We start from the raw sequence: 15,965 nt of genomic DNA on the forward strand, positions 1-15,965 counted from the left end.
CTCTGGGCTGTCGTGAACAACTTTCTCAGGCCCCTGCTCGTTGCCCCCTTCCTCCTCTCCATTGGCTTCTTCCTTATGGGCCCCCAGCTCCTCTTGGATCACCCCTGACTACAGACCAGGTCCTTCACAATTGTCATAATTAAAACCGGGGCTCTGTGGTGGGGTCGGCCCAAGTAAGCATGTGCAGCTGTTCATTATAGCGTCAGCTCTGTGGAGATGACCCTGACTGCTGGTTGGCTTCCCGGACTCTGTGATAGGTGTGTCAGAGTTCTTTCACCTTCATCTGGCATTGTGCAGAGTCTGGGAAGTAACCTCTGGCAGTCATCTCATGTGACGTGTGAACACAAAGGTCCTCATTTTTCTTGGCCACCCCAAGTCTCATTGCCACTGATTCCTCTACCCAAACTGCAAGAAGATCCAGAATCTCCTGATGGGTCCACACTGGAGCTTTCTTGTGAGCCTGAGAACTACTAGGCAGATCACTACCCTGAGTGCCCATGACTGCAGGAGATGGCTACTGATGCGATAGCTACTGATGCTGTGCTATGGGATGGTGATGGGTAGAAGAATTTTTCAGTTATGGGCACCCTTTATATTTGCACACCTGGTTGCTGATGAATTCAGATTCCAATTTAATCAAAAATTTGCAGGCTCCATGTGACCTTCTTCTTGCGCACCTGGATGGAGAACAATGGAGAAGAAAGTGGCCATACTTCATGTGTAATCGTGTAGCTTTGTGGGATACATATGGGAGACTTCTGGAGGCTAATGAATTCAATTTAAAGACATGGGTTGTCCACACTGGCCTTAATTTGAGGTTTTAAATTTGAACTTGAGGCTACACCCACCCGGTTCTGATGATATTACGATACCAATATTAGTGTTCCCTAAATCGAGCTAATGGTATTTACAGTGAAGGCAGTCATTTGGTACTATCGAGGTAACTGCCTTAAATTCTAATTTATCTCATAGTGTAGACACCCCTAGTTTTCAGGTGTTTTGCATAGTTCACTTTGGTTCTACTTAGCTATGATTTCAGCAGTTCATACTCTAATTGAGGAAGGGTCCGTATTCTCTAACCAAGTGGTGTCCAATAGTGATTGATGGATCACCACAGTCATGGTTGTCGTCCTTCTGTATTCACCACAGTTTCCCCCCACCCCGCTCTAATGCAATTCCCCTTTCCCAGAGTCAGGCACCCCAAGGCCTCCCCTCCACCGTTTTAACAATGCCCTCTTTCCCCAGAGCCAGGCACCCCAATCCCCCCCACTCTAACAATGCTCTCCCACTACCCCAGAGCCAGTCACCCCCACACATACAGCCAGCCACTCGTCAGAGCCACCACCATGGCCACACAAGGCAAGCTGCAGATAAGCCATGCTATAGCCACTGGGGCCACGCCAGCTTGGGGCTGGAGCTGCTGCTGCCACACTCTTGGCCCAGTAAGTGGTAGAGCACTTGCACAGAGAGGGCAGAGGGTGCTTCACGTGTACAGCTCTAAGGAGCCACACATTGTCACACCACAGTGTCCAATTTGCCACATGTGGCATGCGTGAAGCATTTTGGACACCGCATCTCTAATTTAACATGAGGCAGATTTCTCAAAGGTGGCATTCCTCTCTCTTCCCCTATAAAGAATGCAGTTAGCATGTAGGACTTAACACAGTGTTGGTACCTTTTATGGGCTCCCCATTTGAGTCTCTAGCTCAACAGCCCCAAAAAATACCTTGTTTTCATTGTAATAATGTGAGCCAGGAAAAGTGGGAGAACGTCAGTGCTGGGTGGCAGGCCCTCCATTTACAGAGTTCTTTGAAAGGTAAGGTAACCTTAAGACTACATCCAAAGTTTTTGACCAAAGTTGTATTATGATTTTCATCTATAATGAATAATATACTCATCTCTATCTTTCCAGAAGCCACATTTCAGCAAAGTTGAACCGTGTTTTCATACATTGCATGAGCAATGTCATTTTTCTTAGATAGAATGGAGACATTTCTAGCATTTCATCTTGCCTGTTTGTTTCTGATTATGGTAGAATCAAAAATCAGGCAGTTTTGATGCAGATTATCTCTAGATGGTTTTTAGCATGCATTCCAAAAACCTGCATGACAGCACACCTTTCCCACATGGGAAAGATCCCCTGTCCATTTCACAAGACCCCAAGCTATCTCTATGTCCATATTACAAGACATTTCTATACTGGTCGTAAGATCTGTTGCATTGTCCTTTTTTCAGCATCATGTTGTCACCTCTGCTTCCAGATTGCTTGGGAATCACCTAAGTGGAACACAGATATGAACCATTCAAAGAGGAAAAAATGGTTGTTTACCTATTCAGTAACTGTTTTCTTTTGTACACACATTCCTTGACTCCTTTTGTGTCCCTTTGCACTGGGGTCTTTAGCCATATATTATGGTGCCAAAGAACCATCGAAGGCTGAGGTGATGAACCCCTTAGATTGCTTTAGAGAGGGCTACAAGGGAGCTTGTGGCACATGTGCCAGCGTGACAGGCAGTGGCTACAGGTCACAGGAGCTTTCATGCACAGCTGAAGTGGAACACACGTGTGAACCACACATAAAGAACGGTTACAGAATACATAAGAAAGCATTTTTTCCTGTACTTCAGACACGCAAAATATTCAGGTCTTGTAAGTAAAAGTAGCAAATTAGAAACCAGTAGAAATGTAATGAGATCTACACTGTATAATCTCAAGAAATTATCCACCACTGGAATTCTCCTCTTGATTTTTATGTGCCATAATGTTATGGTTCAATAAAACTTTTGAATTTACACTTTAGTTCTCCAATATTTTTAAACATAATCACAAAATAAGTAGTAGTGAGATGTATATGGTTGACACTCTAGCAGTTTACTTGGAAGAAAATTAAATATCTTTCCTACTATCCATAGAATCTCACTAAACTTTATATGGCTATTAAAGTTTTTAGCATGGTGGACTTAGTTGTACATAAGATTTTAACTTTTCTGCTGTTAGATTTAATGAAGTAGCATTGCATCTCAGATGTAAATTAAAAAGTCAACTAGATTAACATGATAACATTTTATATTATGCACTTGGTCTGAATAAGAAATTAAAAATGTATAGTAAAACTATAAAAATATGTACAGAAGAGTTTAAAGTATGTATTGAAATATTTCTGTCTACAGAAATTGTTTTCTTTGGGAGCAGGAGACAGACAACTGATACAAACCCCTTTACATGATAGCCTTCCCGTTACCAATACAAGTGTGGCGCTTCTTTTTCAGCAATTGGGTAAGTCTGTTCTTAGCTTGTTATAGTATATTACAAAATTTTATAAAAAGAGAGATTCTCTTTTATTTCAGTCATATTAGGTAAGTGATCAAAATAGGTTGCCTTAATGCTTTGATAGTGAGTATTTGTTTTGAATGAAATAAATATAAATACTTCTGGTGTGTGCTTACATTTGGTTTAGGGTGATCAGATAGTAAGTGTGAAATATACTCTGCAGGGCCTCCCTTTCAGTGTCCTGGCCCTGTTCGCAAAACAAACAGATTAAAAACTGCACAGGCTTAAGGACTCTCATACCATGCTTAAGACCCTGTGCTTGTATGTCCCAGCTCAGCAGAGAAAGTGGTGCAAGCCGGGTCCTGCACCCCAACAGCATAGCCAGTCTAGGCAGGGCACTTCCAAAGGAAGGGAAAGCACAGCAAGTGCCTAAAGGTTAGCTCCTCTCTACTTCGACACAGGCAGGCTCTTCCCACTCCCAGCACTATTCCAACTGCACATTATGAGGGTTCTCTCCCAGCCACTTTCCTGGATCCTGCCCTTATTCCTTTTTCAAAACAGGTTTCTTTTTTCTGCCTTACTTGGAAATTTGTAACCTCAGACCACTGGGTCCCTCATTACTGTGGTAAACAGCTACATGCTCCATTTTATCCCTAGCTGCATCCCACTTCATCCTCCCGTCTTCTCTCTCTTCATGAGAATCTTCTGCAACAGAAGTTGCAAAACCTGCTGCAGGTGGGGGTGGTGGAAGAAATCCCCATAAACCTCAGGGGCAAGTGGTTCTACTTCAATTAGTTTCTAATCCCAAAGGTCAGGAGCACTCTGAGACCCATCCTGGACCTACAAGAACTTAAAAGATATCTCAAGCAGTTGGAATTTTGTATGGTCTCGCTGGCCTCCATTATTCTGTCTGGATCCAGGAGACTCTCGATTTGACACTCTCACGTTGAAAAAAGGTTACTTCCAAGTAGCAGTCTTCCAAGGGCCTGGGTGCTTCCTCTGTTCCATGGTGGGTCAAGTTCATTACTCGTTTGGTCTAGCTAGGGCACGGTGAGATTTTAAAAAATGTATGGCATTTGTGCCAGCCTACCTCAGATGTTGGATCATTCTCATCTACTTATATTTCAGTGAGGGTATGTCTACACTAGGAACTAACTTCGAAGTTAGGCACTACATCGAAGTAGCCAGCAGACAGTCTGCACACATTTTCCTTTACTTAGAAGTTGACTTCAAAGTAGGGAGCCCAACTTCCAAGTCCTTATTCCATTCGTGGGAATGGAGTAATGCCCTACTTTGAAGTTTAACTTCGAAGTAGAGTGTGTGTAGACACTCAGGTTTGAAGTTGCACTTCAAAATAAGCAACTTGGAAGCTATTTTTGTAGTGTGGACAGTCTGAGTGGCTGGTAAAGGACCATTCCAGGTCTTAGGTCATAGATGCAGTTGGTAGGTTGCGGTCCATATGCAGGAGGTTTGACCATTTGATAAACCAAGAAAAATCAGTGTTAGTCTCCATACAAAGGTTAAAGTTTATTGGGGTGATCCTAGACTCTGTTAGGGTGAAGGTTGTCTTGCTGCTCAGCATGTTCTAGGCAATGAGAGATCTCATAGTCATAGTTCTCCACATTCCCCTTCACAAAAGCCAAGGTCTGCCTCAGATTACCGGGACACATAGTGGCATGCACATATAGTGGCCACCAGCTGAGGCTGTGGATGCAAGCACTCCAGCAGTGGATAGGATCACCTGGACAAGATGGTCACTATTCTACCAGACATGCCTAATTCACTCCAGTAGTGGACTGAGACCAGCATGGTCCTCCAAGGGGTCCTGTTCAAGAGACCCTGTCCTTCCTCCTCCTGGATATCAGACACCTTGGACCCTGGATGAAGGGCACACTTCCAAGTGACATGAATGCAAGGTGGTATGTGGTATCTGGAGGAGTTGACATTGCACACAAACATCACAGAGCTCAGGGCAGTTTGCAGGATGTGTGCAATATTCTTCTCAGAGCTAGACAGTGTCCATGTTCTACATCAACAGCCCTCTCTTGGGAGGCACTGCACCTTTGGAAATTCTGTGTACAACATGCAGGTGGCATTTCTTCTCCCAGGCATCAAGAATACATTGGCAGATCACCTCAGCAGATCCTTCTTACCTTACCCCAACTGTTGCCTTCATTTGGAAGTAACCCAGATGCTATTCCATATGTGGGGAACTCTCCAAGTGCACCTGTTTGCCACAAAGCAAAATGCAACACATCCTCAGTTTTGCGCTCTTAGGAATCCTGGTGCTGGTGTTCTTGCAGACACTCCCTGACTGTAAGACCTGTTATCTTCTTTTTATCTGCAAAGGAAAGAGCCATATTTTGGATGCGATATTTATAATAGTAATCTGTGTATATGAACGTTAACTTTCAACTCCAGATTATTTTTAATAAAAGCCAGATGTTAACTTGCCAGCTATATCTGCCTTGTCACAATGAATGTAAATGATAAAAGAGCACGGGAAAAGATTAAACATAGTCTGTTCCATAAATTCTCTTTCGCACTCCCCTCTTATGCAGTATGATAACGGCAGAGAAAAGGCTAGTTCAGGAAGAAGGACCATTTTCACTTAGCTCATCCTTCAGTGCCACAGTTTTTTTTAAAGCTGAAACCTAATCCTCTCTGTGAGTAAGTACATAGTTGAGCTTGGTTGAATGCTTTCGTGTAGCTGGTAACAGTGCAGAGTGGCCTGTTCTAGTTAAGCCCTCATGCAAAGGCATACAGTATCTCTTCCTTCTTCCTCGAGTGTCCCCGTGGGTGCTCCATGATAGGTGTCGGGCTCGCCCCGGTGCCACAGATCGGAAACTTTCCAGCAATTTCTGTAGGACCGCGCATGCGCCGGCGCGCGCCGCTCCCTTGCGCACCCCCGGCCACGTGCGCGATCCGGTCCCCACCAGTTCCTTCTTAACCGCCATCGGCTGCAGACGGAGTCCGCTCAGGCTGCGGCCAGAGTCAGCATACTTAGAGTTTAGTTAGATTGTTGGTTTCTTTTCTTGCAAAAAAAAAAAAATAATAATAATATATGTAGAAAGATTAGTAAAAGAGAGGGAGGAGCGGAGACAACGCGGGGACGTGAAGGCCAGTAGGCCTCCTGCCGCGGCAGGCTGGGGTCCGTGAGAGGGGAACAGGCACAGAGACAGTGCTAAGTACCCTATTAACAACTCAAAAGACTCACCGCGATGTCCTCTTCAGGATTCAAAAAGTGTGAGTCCTGCCACGAAGCTATGCCGGCCTCTGATGGGCATAGTCAATGCATTAGGTGCCTGGGGGAATCACACGTTACCCAGAAGTGTTCCTTCTGTGCAAAGCTCACAGCCAGAGCCAGAAAGGACAGAGAAATGCGCCTGAAAATGCTGTTGTTTGATAAGGCCCTCCAGCCAGACGTGCCGGAGAGGCCTCAATCGGAGGGACCCACAGGGCTCCATAAAAGGTAGGCGGTGTCCCTCACCTCCTCGGTGCAGAAACGGAGGAAGCTCTCTCCAGCCCGATCCCTGCCGGCGGCCACAGCGAGTGGGACGGGCGTAGCACACAGCTCCCAGCCACAGTCACAAACAAGCGGCAGCGCGGCAGCGCATGTGGCAGAGGCTGAGCCTCCGATTACTAAACAGCCGGCACGCACAGCCTTCAGAGCGGTGGCCAGGCAAGTGCCAGAACCGGCAGCACCGCCGCAAGCGGCACAGATTCCCACGGCGCAAACGGTGCAGGGCCAACAGGCATGCAGCCTGCAGGCACCGGAGGAGGCTATCCGCGTGGCACCGCAGCTAAGTGTGCCGAGCGTGGTGCCGACAGCGGGGCCGAGATCCCCGGCACGGGAGGGGGCGGTGCCAGCCCCACAGGGGAGGGGAAAGGCAGCAGCAAAAACCCGGCACTGCAGCCCTTCCTTGGACAGGGCTGCAGGGCTGCTTTCAACAAGCCCTCCCCTTATGCTGCGCACACCAACCAGAAGACATGGGTCTCCCCCAGCCTACCCAGAGCCTCCTTCTCCGTTCCTCCAACCAGCGTCACCATGGCTCGGGCCACCTTCACCTTTTCTGGGATTTGACCCCCTGGAGTACTATCACAAACCAGTTTCACCATTGTCTCAGTCATCGAGAAGATCTCACTCTCCCAGACATAGGGTGTATGCACCTCAAGAGTGGTCCAGGTCTCCACCCCAGGAACCGTGCCCGTGCTGCCATGGTCGCCCTTACCATGCTGGGCATAGACACCACAGGCATACACCCAGGGGCAGGTCCCCCCGACCGTCCAATATCCCTGTGGGCACTCACGGACGGGGACGGAAACACAGTTGTCTCGGGGAGTTGATTTTGGAACCCCGAGATTTTCCCTCGCAAGCCTCTAGCGAGAGGGTGTACCACTGACAGCAGGACCCTGAGAGTTCGAAGGAGGCTTACCCTAGTGGTTCCTCCTTGTCCTCCCCCGACGAGGCTACGACTCCCGGGGATGTTGCTCCCCCGGACGACCTCAGACAGTTTCAGGAGCTGTTTAAAAGTGTGGCCTTCACGCAAGGCATCCAAACAGCAGAGGTGCAGGAGAAGCACCACAAGCTCCTCAAAAACCTGAGACCTCCGGCCTCATCCAAAATCGCTATCCCGCTCAACGAAGCAATCACGGAGTTGGCCACCACCATATGGCAGACCCCGGCTTCTGCTCCACCTATAAACAAGAGAGCAAATAAGAAATACTTCATCCCGGTGAAGGGCATGGAGTTCCTGTTTAGTCACCCACAACCAAATTCACTGGTGGTAGAATCATCTCAGCAGAGATCAAAGACTTCCTAGTACAAAGCAGGGGGTATGGACAGAGATGCCAAGAAGCTAGAGCTGTTCGGCAGAAAGGTATACTCCTCCTCCACCCTGCTGTTGAGAATGGCAAATTATGCAGCACATCTAGCGAACCATAATTTCGACAATTACTCCAGGCTTACTTCTCTCATGGATTCGCTTCCGGAAGATAAGAAGCCGGTGCTGAAGGCCATTGTGCAAGAGGGCTATGCAGCTTCGAGGACGGGAGTCCAGATCACCCTGGACGTAGCGGACACGGCGGCACGCTCAACGGCTACGGCAGTGGTCATGCGCAGGGAATCCTGGCTGCAGACATCGGGTATCCCGAGGGATCTGCAGGCAAAAATTGTTGATCTCCCCTTCGACACGCAGAAGTTGTTTGCGGAGTCAACTGATTCGGTCCTTCACTCCAGTAAGGACTCAAGAGCTACACTCAGAACCCTGGGTATTTATACCCCTCCATACAGAAAGAAATATTATTACCCTCAACAAAGGCGATACCCGTACCAACCTCAGTGTGCTCAGTACCAACGGGGCTACGACCAAGGGCGAAATCAACAGCAGCAACAGTATAGAACTCCTAGGCGACGTTTCCAACAGAGCCGTGCATCCTCGGGGCAGGCCCAAAGGCAATAAGTTTGACGGACAGGTCGAGGGCTGCACCATTACTACCATCGCGTAATGCCATCCCCAACTAATGTTACATCATCGCCTCTGACCGTTCCACTCACAATGGCAAAAGATCACCACAGCCAAATGGGTACTAGAGATCATAGCCGCGGGTTATGCGATCCCCTTCCAGTCACTCCCACTGCCAAAACCTCCACGCAGGCCTCATCTCAGGGATGCTTCCCACGAGGCGAAACTCAAGCAGGAGGTGGACCATCTTATGTTCATAGGGGCGGTGGAAAGAGTACCGGAGCGACTACAGGGGAAAGGGTTTTATTCACGATACTTCCTCACAGAGAAGAAAACAGGAGGCTGGAGGCCCATCTTAGATCTTCGAGGCCTCAACAGGTACTTGCGCAAACAGTGTTTTCGGATGATCACAGTTGCCTCTGTACTCACGGCACTGGACAATGGAGATTGGTTTGCAGCCCTCGACTTACAAGATGCGTATTTTCATATAACGATCCACTCGGCACACAGACGTTTTCTCCATTTTATGGTCGGCAAAGAACATTTCCAATACAAGGTTCTGCTGTTCGGCCTCTCCTCGGCCCCCAGAGTCTTTACCAAAACCCTGGCAGTGGTGTCAGCCTACCTGCACAGACAGGGGGTGTTTATTTTCACATATCTGGATGACTGCCTACTGAAAGGGGCCTCGAGGGCAGAGGTACTACGCACGATACGTGCAACAGCAAACACGTTTCTTCGCTGGGCCTGGTCATCAACCTCGCGTAGTCAAAGACCGACTCCACAGAAGACATAGAGTTCATAGGGGCACGTATAAACTCTATTACAGCAAGGGTCTATCTACCCGACGCCTGCTTTCGCGCCATCGGTTCCCTGGTGCAAGTCATTACATACAGCCCCACGGTACCGGTCTTAACGTGCTTGCAGCTGCTAGGCCACATGGCAGCGGCAACGTTTGTGGTACAGAACGCCAGATTGCATATGCGCAGCCTGCAACATTGGCTGGCGAGCGTCTACAAGCCGGCGTCCCACACTGTCCACAGGGTGGTGTCGCCCACGATAGAGGTGTGCAGATCCCTGCAATGGTGGGTAAACCCCAAGAACATGCTAACAGGGGTACACTTTCCCCAACCACAAATCTCTATTTTTCTTACTACCGACGCTTCCCACATAGGGTGGGGAGCACACGTCGGCGACAAGGTAACGCAAGGACTGTGGTCCCCTACGGAACAGTCACTGCATATAAATATACTGGAGCTCAGAGCAGTGTTCAACGCCTGCAACCACTTTCGAGACCTCATACAAGGCAAAGTAGTCGGGATCAATACAGACAATACCTCCACCATGTTTTATATAAATGGACAAGGAGGAGCTCGATCCCGTGCCCTATGTGCAGAAGCAGTCCGGCTGTGGAACTGGTGCATCGCCAACAATATAACGTTGAAGGCCTCGTACTTACCAGGAGCTCACAACGTGAAGGCAGACCAGCTGAGCAGGCGCTTTGCACTCACGCACAAATGGCAGATCCGCTCCGATCTGCTACGACCAATCTTTCATACATGGGGGTTTCCCCAGATAGACCTGTTTGCCACCCAGCACAACAAGAAGTGCCCCCACTACTGCTCCAGGGCAGGACTGGGGCGGGGGTCCTTGGGGGACGCATCCGCGATTTCTTGGAAGGGCCCCCTGCTTTACGCGTTTCCCCCCACAGTGCTCATCCACAAGGTCTTGCAGAAAGCCAGGAGGGAGAGAGCCCGCACGATCCTAGTAGTCCCAACGTGGGATCGACAGCAATGGTTCCCCTTGCTTCTGCGCATGTCGGACTGCCCACCGCTTCCCCTTCCGGCGGCACCGGACCTGCTCACGCAGGCCCAGGGGTCCATAGTACATCCACACCCTCAAGGCCTGCGCCTACAAGCATGGTTAATCCATGGCTCAGCTCACTAGAGAGTACATGTACGGAGGGAGTACAACAAGTCCTGGAGAGTAGCCGAAGGACCTCCACCAGGAAGACTTACAAGCAGAAATGGACTCGATTCACTGCATGGTGTTCTGCCAAGCAATTAGCTCCCCTTGATGTGCCTATACCCGTAATACTAGAATACTTACTGGACCTCAAAAGAGGCGGGCTCTCCCTATCCTCGCTGAAGGTCCACCTTGCCACTATATTGGCTTTTCGGCATGAAGAGGAAGGGCCCACGGTGTTTGCCCACCCAATTGTTACCAGGTTCCTGAAGGGGCTGGTAAACCTGTACCCCCCTCGGAAACCGCTTCCGCCATCGTGGAACTTGGACCTAGTGCTCAGCGCGCTAACGGGCCCACCCTTTGAACCCTTAGCCACAGTTCCCCTACGTCTCCTTACGATAAAAACAACCTTCCTCCTTGCAATGACGTCAGCCCGCAGGGTGAGCGAGCTCGCAGCAGTCATGGCAACGCCGCCCTGCACAGTCTTCTCAAAGGAGGCGGTAACCTTATGGCTGCACCCAGCCTTTGTTCTGAAAGTTTCTTCAGAGTTCCACCTTAGCGAACCTATAGTTTTACCCTCGTTTTACCCGAATCCTCACAGCTCCAGCAAGGAGGCACGCCTGCATCTCCTGGATGTGAGGAGGGCGTTGGCCTTCTACATAGACAGAACTAAGTCCTTCCGGAAGACGGACAGGCTCCTAGTCTCTCTCGCTCCCAGGTCAAAAGGAGAGGGTCTCTCCTCATAGAGAATCTCGAAGCACATTGTGTCCTGTATAAAAATGTGCTACGAACTTCGAAAGAATCCTTTGCTGGCCCCGCCTAGGGCTCACTCCACCAGGGCGGTGGCGGCATCAACAGCCTTTTTCAAGGGCGTCGCGTTAAAAGACATGTGTAGAGCGGCGACCTGGTCATCCTATGACACCTTCGCCAAACATTATGCCCTACACCGGGTATTCCAAGAGGATACCCGCCTCTCGACAGCGGTCCTTTCGGGGGCAAGCTGCACATAAACCGATTACCCACCTCCTTTCTTGGGTTACTGCTGGGTAGTCACCTATCGTGGAGCACCCACGGGGACACTCAAGGAAGAAAGAGAAGTTACTCACCGTAGTAACGATGGTTCTTCGAGATGTGTCCCTGTGGGTGCTCCACCACCCGCCCATCCTCCCCGCTTCGGATCTCTGTCTAGTGTTTTTCAGGATCATCCGAGGCGGTTGGTCAAGGAAGTGGCGGGGACCGGATCGCGCACGTGGCAGGGGGCGCGCAAGGGAGCGGTGCGCACTGGCGCATGCGCGGTTCGGCAGAAACTGCTGGAAAGTTTCCGATCTGCGGCGCCGGGGCAAGCCCGACACCTCGTGGAGCACCCACAGGGACACATCTTGAAGAACCATCGTTACTATGGTGAGTAACTTACTTTTTCCTATCCTGGGAAAAACAGTCTGATATTGTTCAAGTATTCCAGTTTCCAGTGTGGTGTTTGGTTATTTCCCTTTTTCAGTGATTTGTGATCTCATCCATTATCAGTGTATAATAAATAAGAAATGAGACACAAAAACACTGGCTTGTCTGATCTTGTCAGAAAAGCATTTTCATGTTTTCTACTTCCAGAATAAGTCACTATTTTATTACAGCATCCTAATATATCTTCAGGTGAATACAAGTACTAATTTCTAAAAAAATGGAATATTTGAGAAATATTTTTAGCTGAAGAAATCACCTTTTAAAATTAGCTCTTTATGTAGGAAGCACATGTAATTTTACAAATATGTACCAAATACACAATGTGAACTGTTACAAAAATTAGTATCATGTTAAGAAAAATATTGTGCAACTTTATACACGTGACCTTTTCAGTTTGGCCAAGTTTAAGGATGGTCCTCTCTGCACCATCCAGAGGCACTGTGTCTGAGCATAGTGTCTGAGCAAACTTTCAAATTGGGCTTCAAGGTACATTGGGGAAAATTTAATAATAAACTATTAAACTTTAAATTGAAACTTTTAAAACTATAGTATAAAGTATAAATTTTAAAATGCTTTTTGTTTTAAAGATGTATTCTTATATCAACAGATGATACTTTGGCAAGAGGCAAATTTATAGCTGTTCTGGGCCCTCCTCCCCCCCACCCCCACCCCTAAAAAAAAAAGTGGTGGCTACAGTAAGGTTTGGCCTGGAACAGTAGCCGCCAAATATTGTACATCTAGAGTTGAACTTGGCCAGCACGAGAACATTTGACATTTCCAAGCACTGTACCTTCCTCTTTTAGTTCTTTGTTCAGCTGATAGACATCCAAGGCAGGTAGAGAAGTCTGTCCAGAGCTGCTAAATTCTATTCTGGTATGAGATTTCTTATTTATTAGGATTCAATCCATACCGGAATTCTCTCGCTCCTCCTACCAGAGGGGGAAATAAGGGAAGCTCCATGGGGTACCTCATTCTTATAAAGGCATACAGTATTTTAGTCTTCTCCATACAGGCTATTTGGTTCATAGCCATATCACTGATCTTATTCATATTTATTCTGGAAGTTGGCATTTGAGTCTTTTATCTGCTCTTGACACTTACTCAGGTGGTCACATGTTTGGTATTTCCACATTACCTGCAAATATTAAAGCCCTTTTATGCTAAAAACTGGGTCTCTGGGATCCTTTAAGTAAGGCAAACACATATCCTTACAGACGTCTACTGACTTAGCTTATAGACAATAACCTTTCCTGATCCCAAATAGGCAGTTTGGTCAGGTTCATAGCATTTTGTAAATAGAGGTGGTAATACCATAGCTGCATGAACCCAAGAAAGTTGCTTAATCTCACTTTGCCTCTTTGTGACTTGTTCTTCTCGTCTCTAAAATCTAGCTACTTACACAACCTATATTAGGACTTAGATAATTATACACAGAAAGCACTGTAAAAATCCTAAGTAATATAAGTGGTAACTAATCTAAATGCTGATGTCAAATAGTTAATATTCTTACAACATTGACAGCTGTGTTTGTGCTATAGTTTGTCTAATCTCTGTTTCTGTAGGTTGGCAAAAAGAGAATATTTGAGAGAATATAACTTTTGTTGCAATAAAAGGAATACTTTGCTACACAATTTTGGTTGTCAACAATTTAGGGAAATACCTAAATCTATTCCTGTTTTAACTCAGCTGATTCCAAAGGCCAGTGAAGTCAGCAGCCGAGTTTCCATTGACTTCAGCAATCCTTGGATCAGGTGCTTTCCTCAATGGGGCCTTTAATGGACAAAATACCAATCTTTCCAAGGAGAAACATAGTATTCATAGTGACAGAGAAATGACAGAATAGATTGTATTGGTGGGGGAGTGGCACTATATTGGAAAGAGAGCATAAAGTCAAGTATACTAAAAATCTTAATTAATCAAATGGTACTATACGGTTTGTATCGGTAGAAATTCTCTTCTTGAATAATCATGTAATAGTAGGAATATATTATCACCATGTGACCTGAGCAGTGATGGTGGTTTTGAAATTCTCAGAGAGTAATGAGGCTTCAAAAACAAAACCCTTAGAAATAAAGGTGGGGATTTCAGCTTATTGACTGTCACCTCAACATTTTATGCAGAGAGAAAATTTCTAATTATCATTAATGCTTCTTTCTTAGAATGCTTCCTGGAACCCACAAAGAGGAAGCGGGGAATAAGGCAGTTCTTGATTTAATCCTAAATGGAGCCTAGGCTCTAGTCCAAGAGGTGAATACTGCTGAACTCTTCAGTGATAAAGACCATAGTGTACTAAATTTAAATATCTTTGTAGGAAGAAAAATATCAAAAAACCTACAACATTACCATTTTCCTTCAAAATATAAGGGAACTGTCGATAAATGAGACAGCTAATTAAATGGAAATGTAAAGTAACCATCACCAGAGTGAAAAGCCTGGAAGCTGCATGGAAACTATTTTACAACACGATAATAGAGGCTCAAACTAAATATATATGCCAATCAAAAACAAACAGTAAGGGGACATAGTAAAAGAGTAGAGTTAGAGACAAAAATACATCCTTTGAAAACTGGAGGTCAAACATTAAGGAGGATAGAAAGGAGCATTATCTCTTGCTTGTCAGATGTAAAAATACAGTTGATCAGGCTAAAAAAGAATGTGAAGGACAAGTAGAAAAAGACACAAAGACACTAGTAGCAATTTATAAAGTACATCAGAAGTAGGAAGTGTGCTAAAATTATTGGGGCCATGGGATGATCAAATCACAAGGGTTATGTCTACACTACAGCAATTTGTTCATAGAATTTACTGTTGAACGAGAGATTTTGAGGAAAAACTCTGTTGGCAGATTATGCCCACGCACAAAAGCAGATTGAAAAAGTGATCTGCTCTGTCAACAGAGAGTTGTGTCACATCCTGCCTACTTGAGAGAGAGAGAGAACGGACCCTGGAACTGCATCAGACAGTATCACATGGCTGGCAAACCCTTTCTGGAGACCTGGTTAGGTGTGCCATTAAAGAGACTCCCTCACCCACCTTTCCTACCCATGCTGAGGCTTCCATACCTCTGTAAGGGCCAGCATAGCTACCACAAGGCTCACACACTTTCTGTGAGAGTTTGACCTTTCAGTTAGCCATGGTGCCAGAGCAGCCCCCGGGCTTGTGCTGGACCCACTCAGATTTGCTTGAGCTGATGATCACCCTGATCATGGCCATCGTCCACCTCCTTTAGGGGGTGGGGGGTGGGGCACATCTGCCACATCTGCCCCATGCCACAGACAGGACACCTGGATGTGGCCTGCAACCCCCCCTGGAGAAATGGGTCACCATCGCCCTATGGCAGTTCCCCACCCTGGACAGCTACTGCATCACTGAGCACCAGTTTGGGATGGGGAGGTCCACTACTAGGGCTGTGTTTATGCAGGTAATGCGCACTTGGGCTACAGGCGCTGCGTTGGAGGAGAGGGGAGGTTTCTGCCCAAAGGTGACACTTGGTGAGTGGGGTCGGGGTGTAAGTGGTGGGGTTGAGGAAGGAGGGAAGCCTTGTCCCCAGGGGACCATTTGAACCACCCTCACACAGACCTGCTGCTGGGGATATGTGAGGGCACTCCATAGAAAGAAATTATTGCTAATAGAAAGAGGAGGTTGAAGAAGGAACAATTATTAAAGCATTGTCACTTGTAGGCATTGAAGAAGGACATCCCAACAGAAATTTAAATTGGCTTTTATATGTCATTACTAACGAATTGACCACATGTCACTTGAGTATTCAAGTGAAATAATTTTTTTTCCCCTGTCAGGAAAATAAAA

At 47.0% G+C, this 15,965-nt stretch overlaps 1 protein-coding gene across 4 annotated transcripts in view; it reads left to right on the forward strand.

Annotated features, from left to right (window-relative positions):
* Window positions 1-15,965, forward strand: part of SBF2 (SET binding factor 2) — a 648,361-nt gene that overhangs the window by 322,892 nt on the left and 309,504 nt on the right. For all 4 annotated transcript variants that reach the window (XM_074997415.1, XM_074997417.1, XM_074997416.1 and 1 more), the window contains exon 6: window positions 3,171-3,276. In XM_074997415.1, coding sequence (XP_074853516.1) covers window positions 3,171-3,276 — 106 coding nt within the window. The remainder of the gene's footprint in view (window positions 1-3,170; window positions 3,277-15,965) is intronic.

This window comes from Carettochelys insculpta, chromosome 6 (assembly GCF_033958435.1).
Source record: "Carettochelys insculpta isolate YL-2023 chromosome 6, ASM3395843v1, whole genome shotgun sequence".
In the NCBI taxonomy this organism is placed as follows: Eukaryota; Metazoa; Chordata; order Testudines; family Carettochelyidae; genus Carettochelys; species Carettochelys insculpta.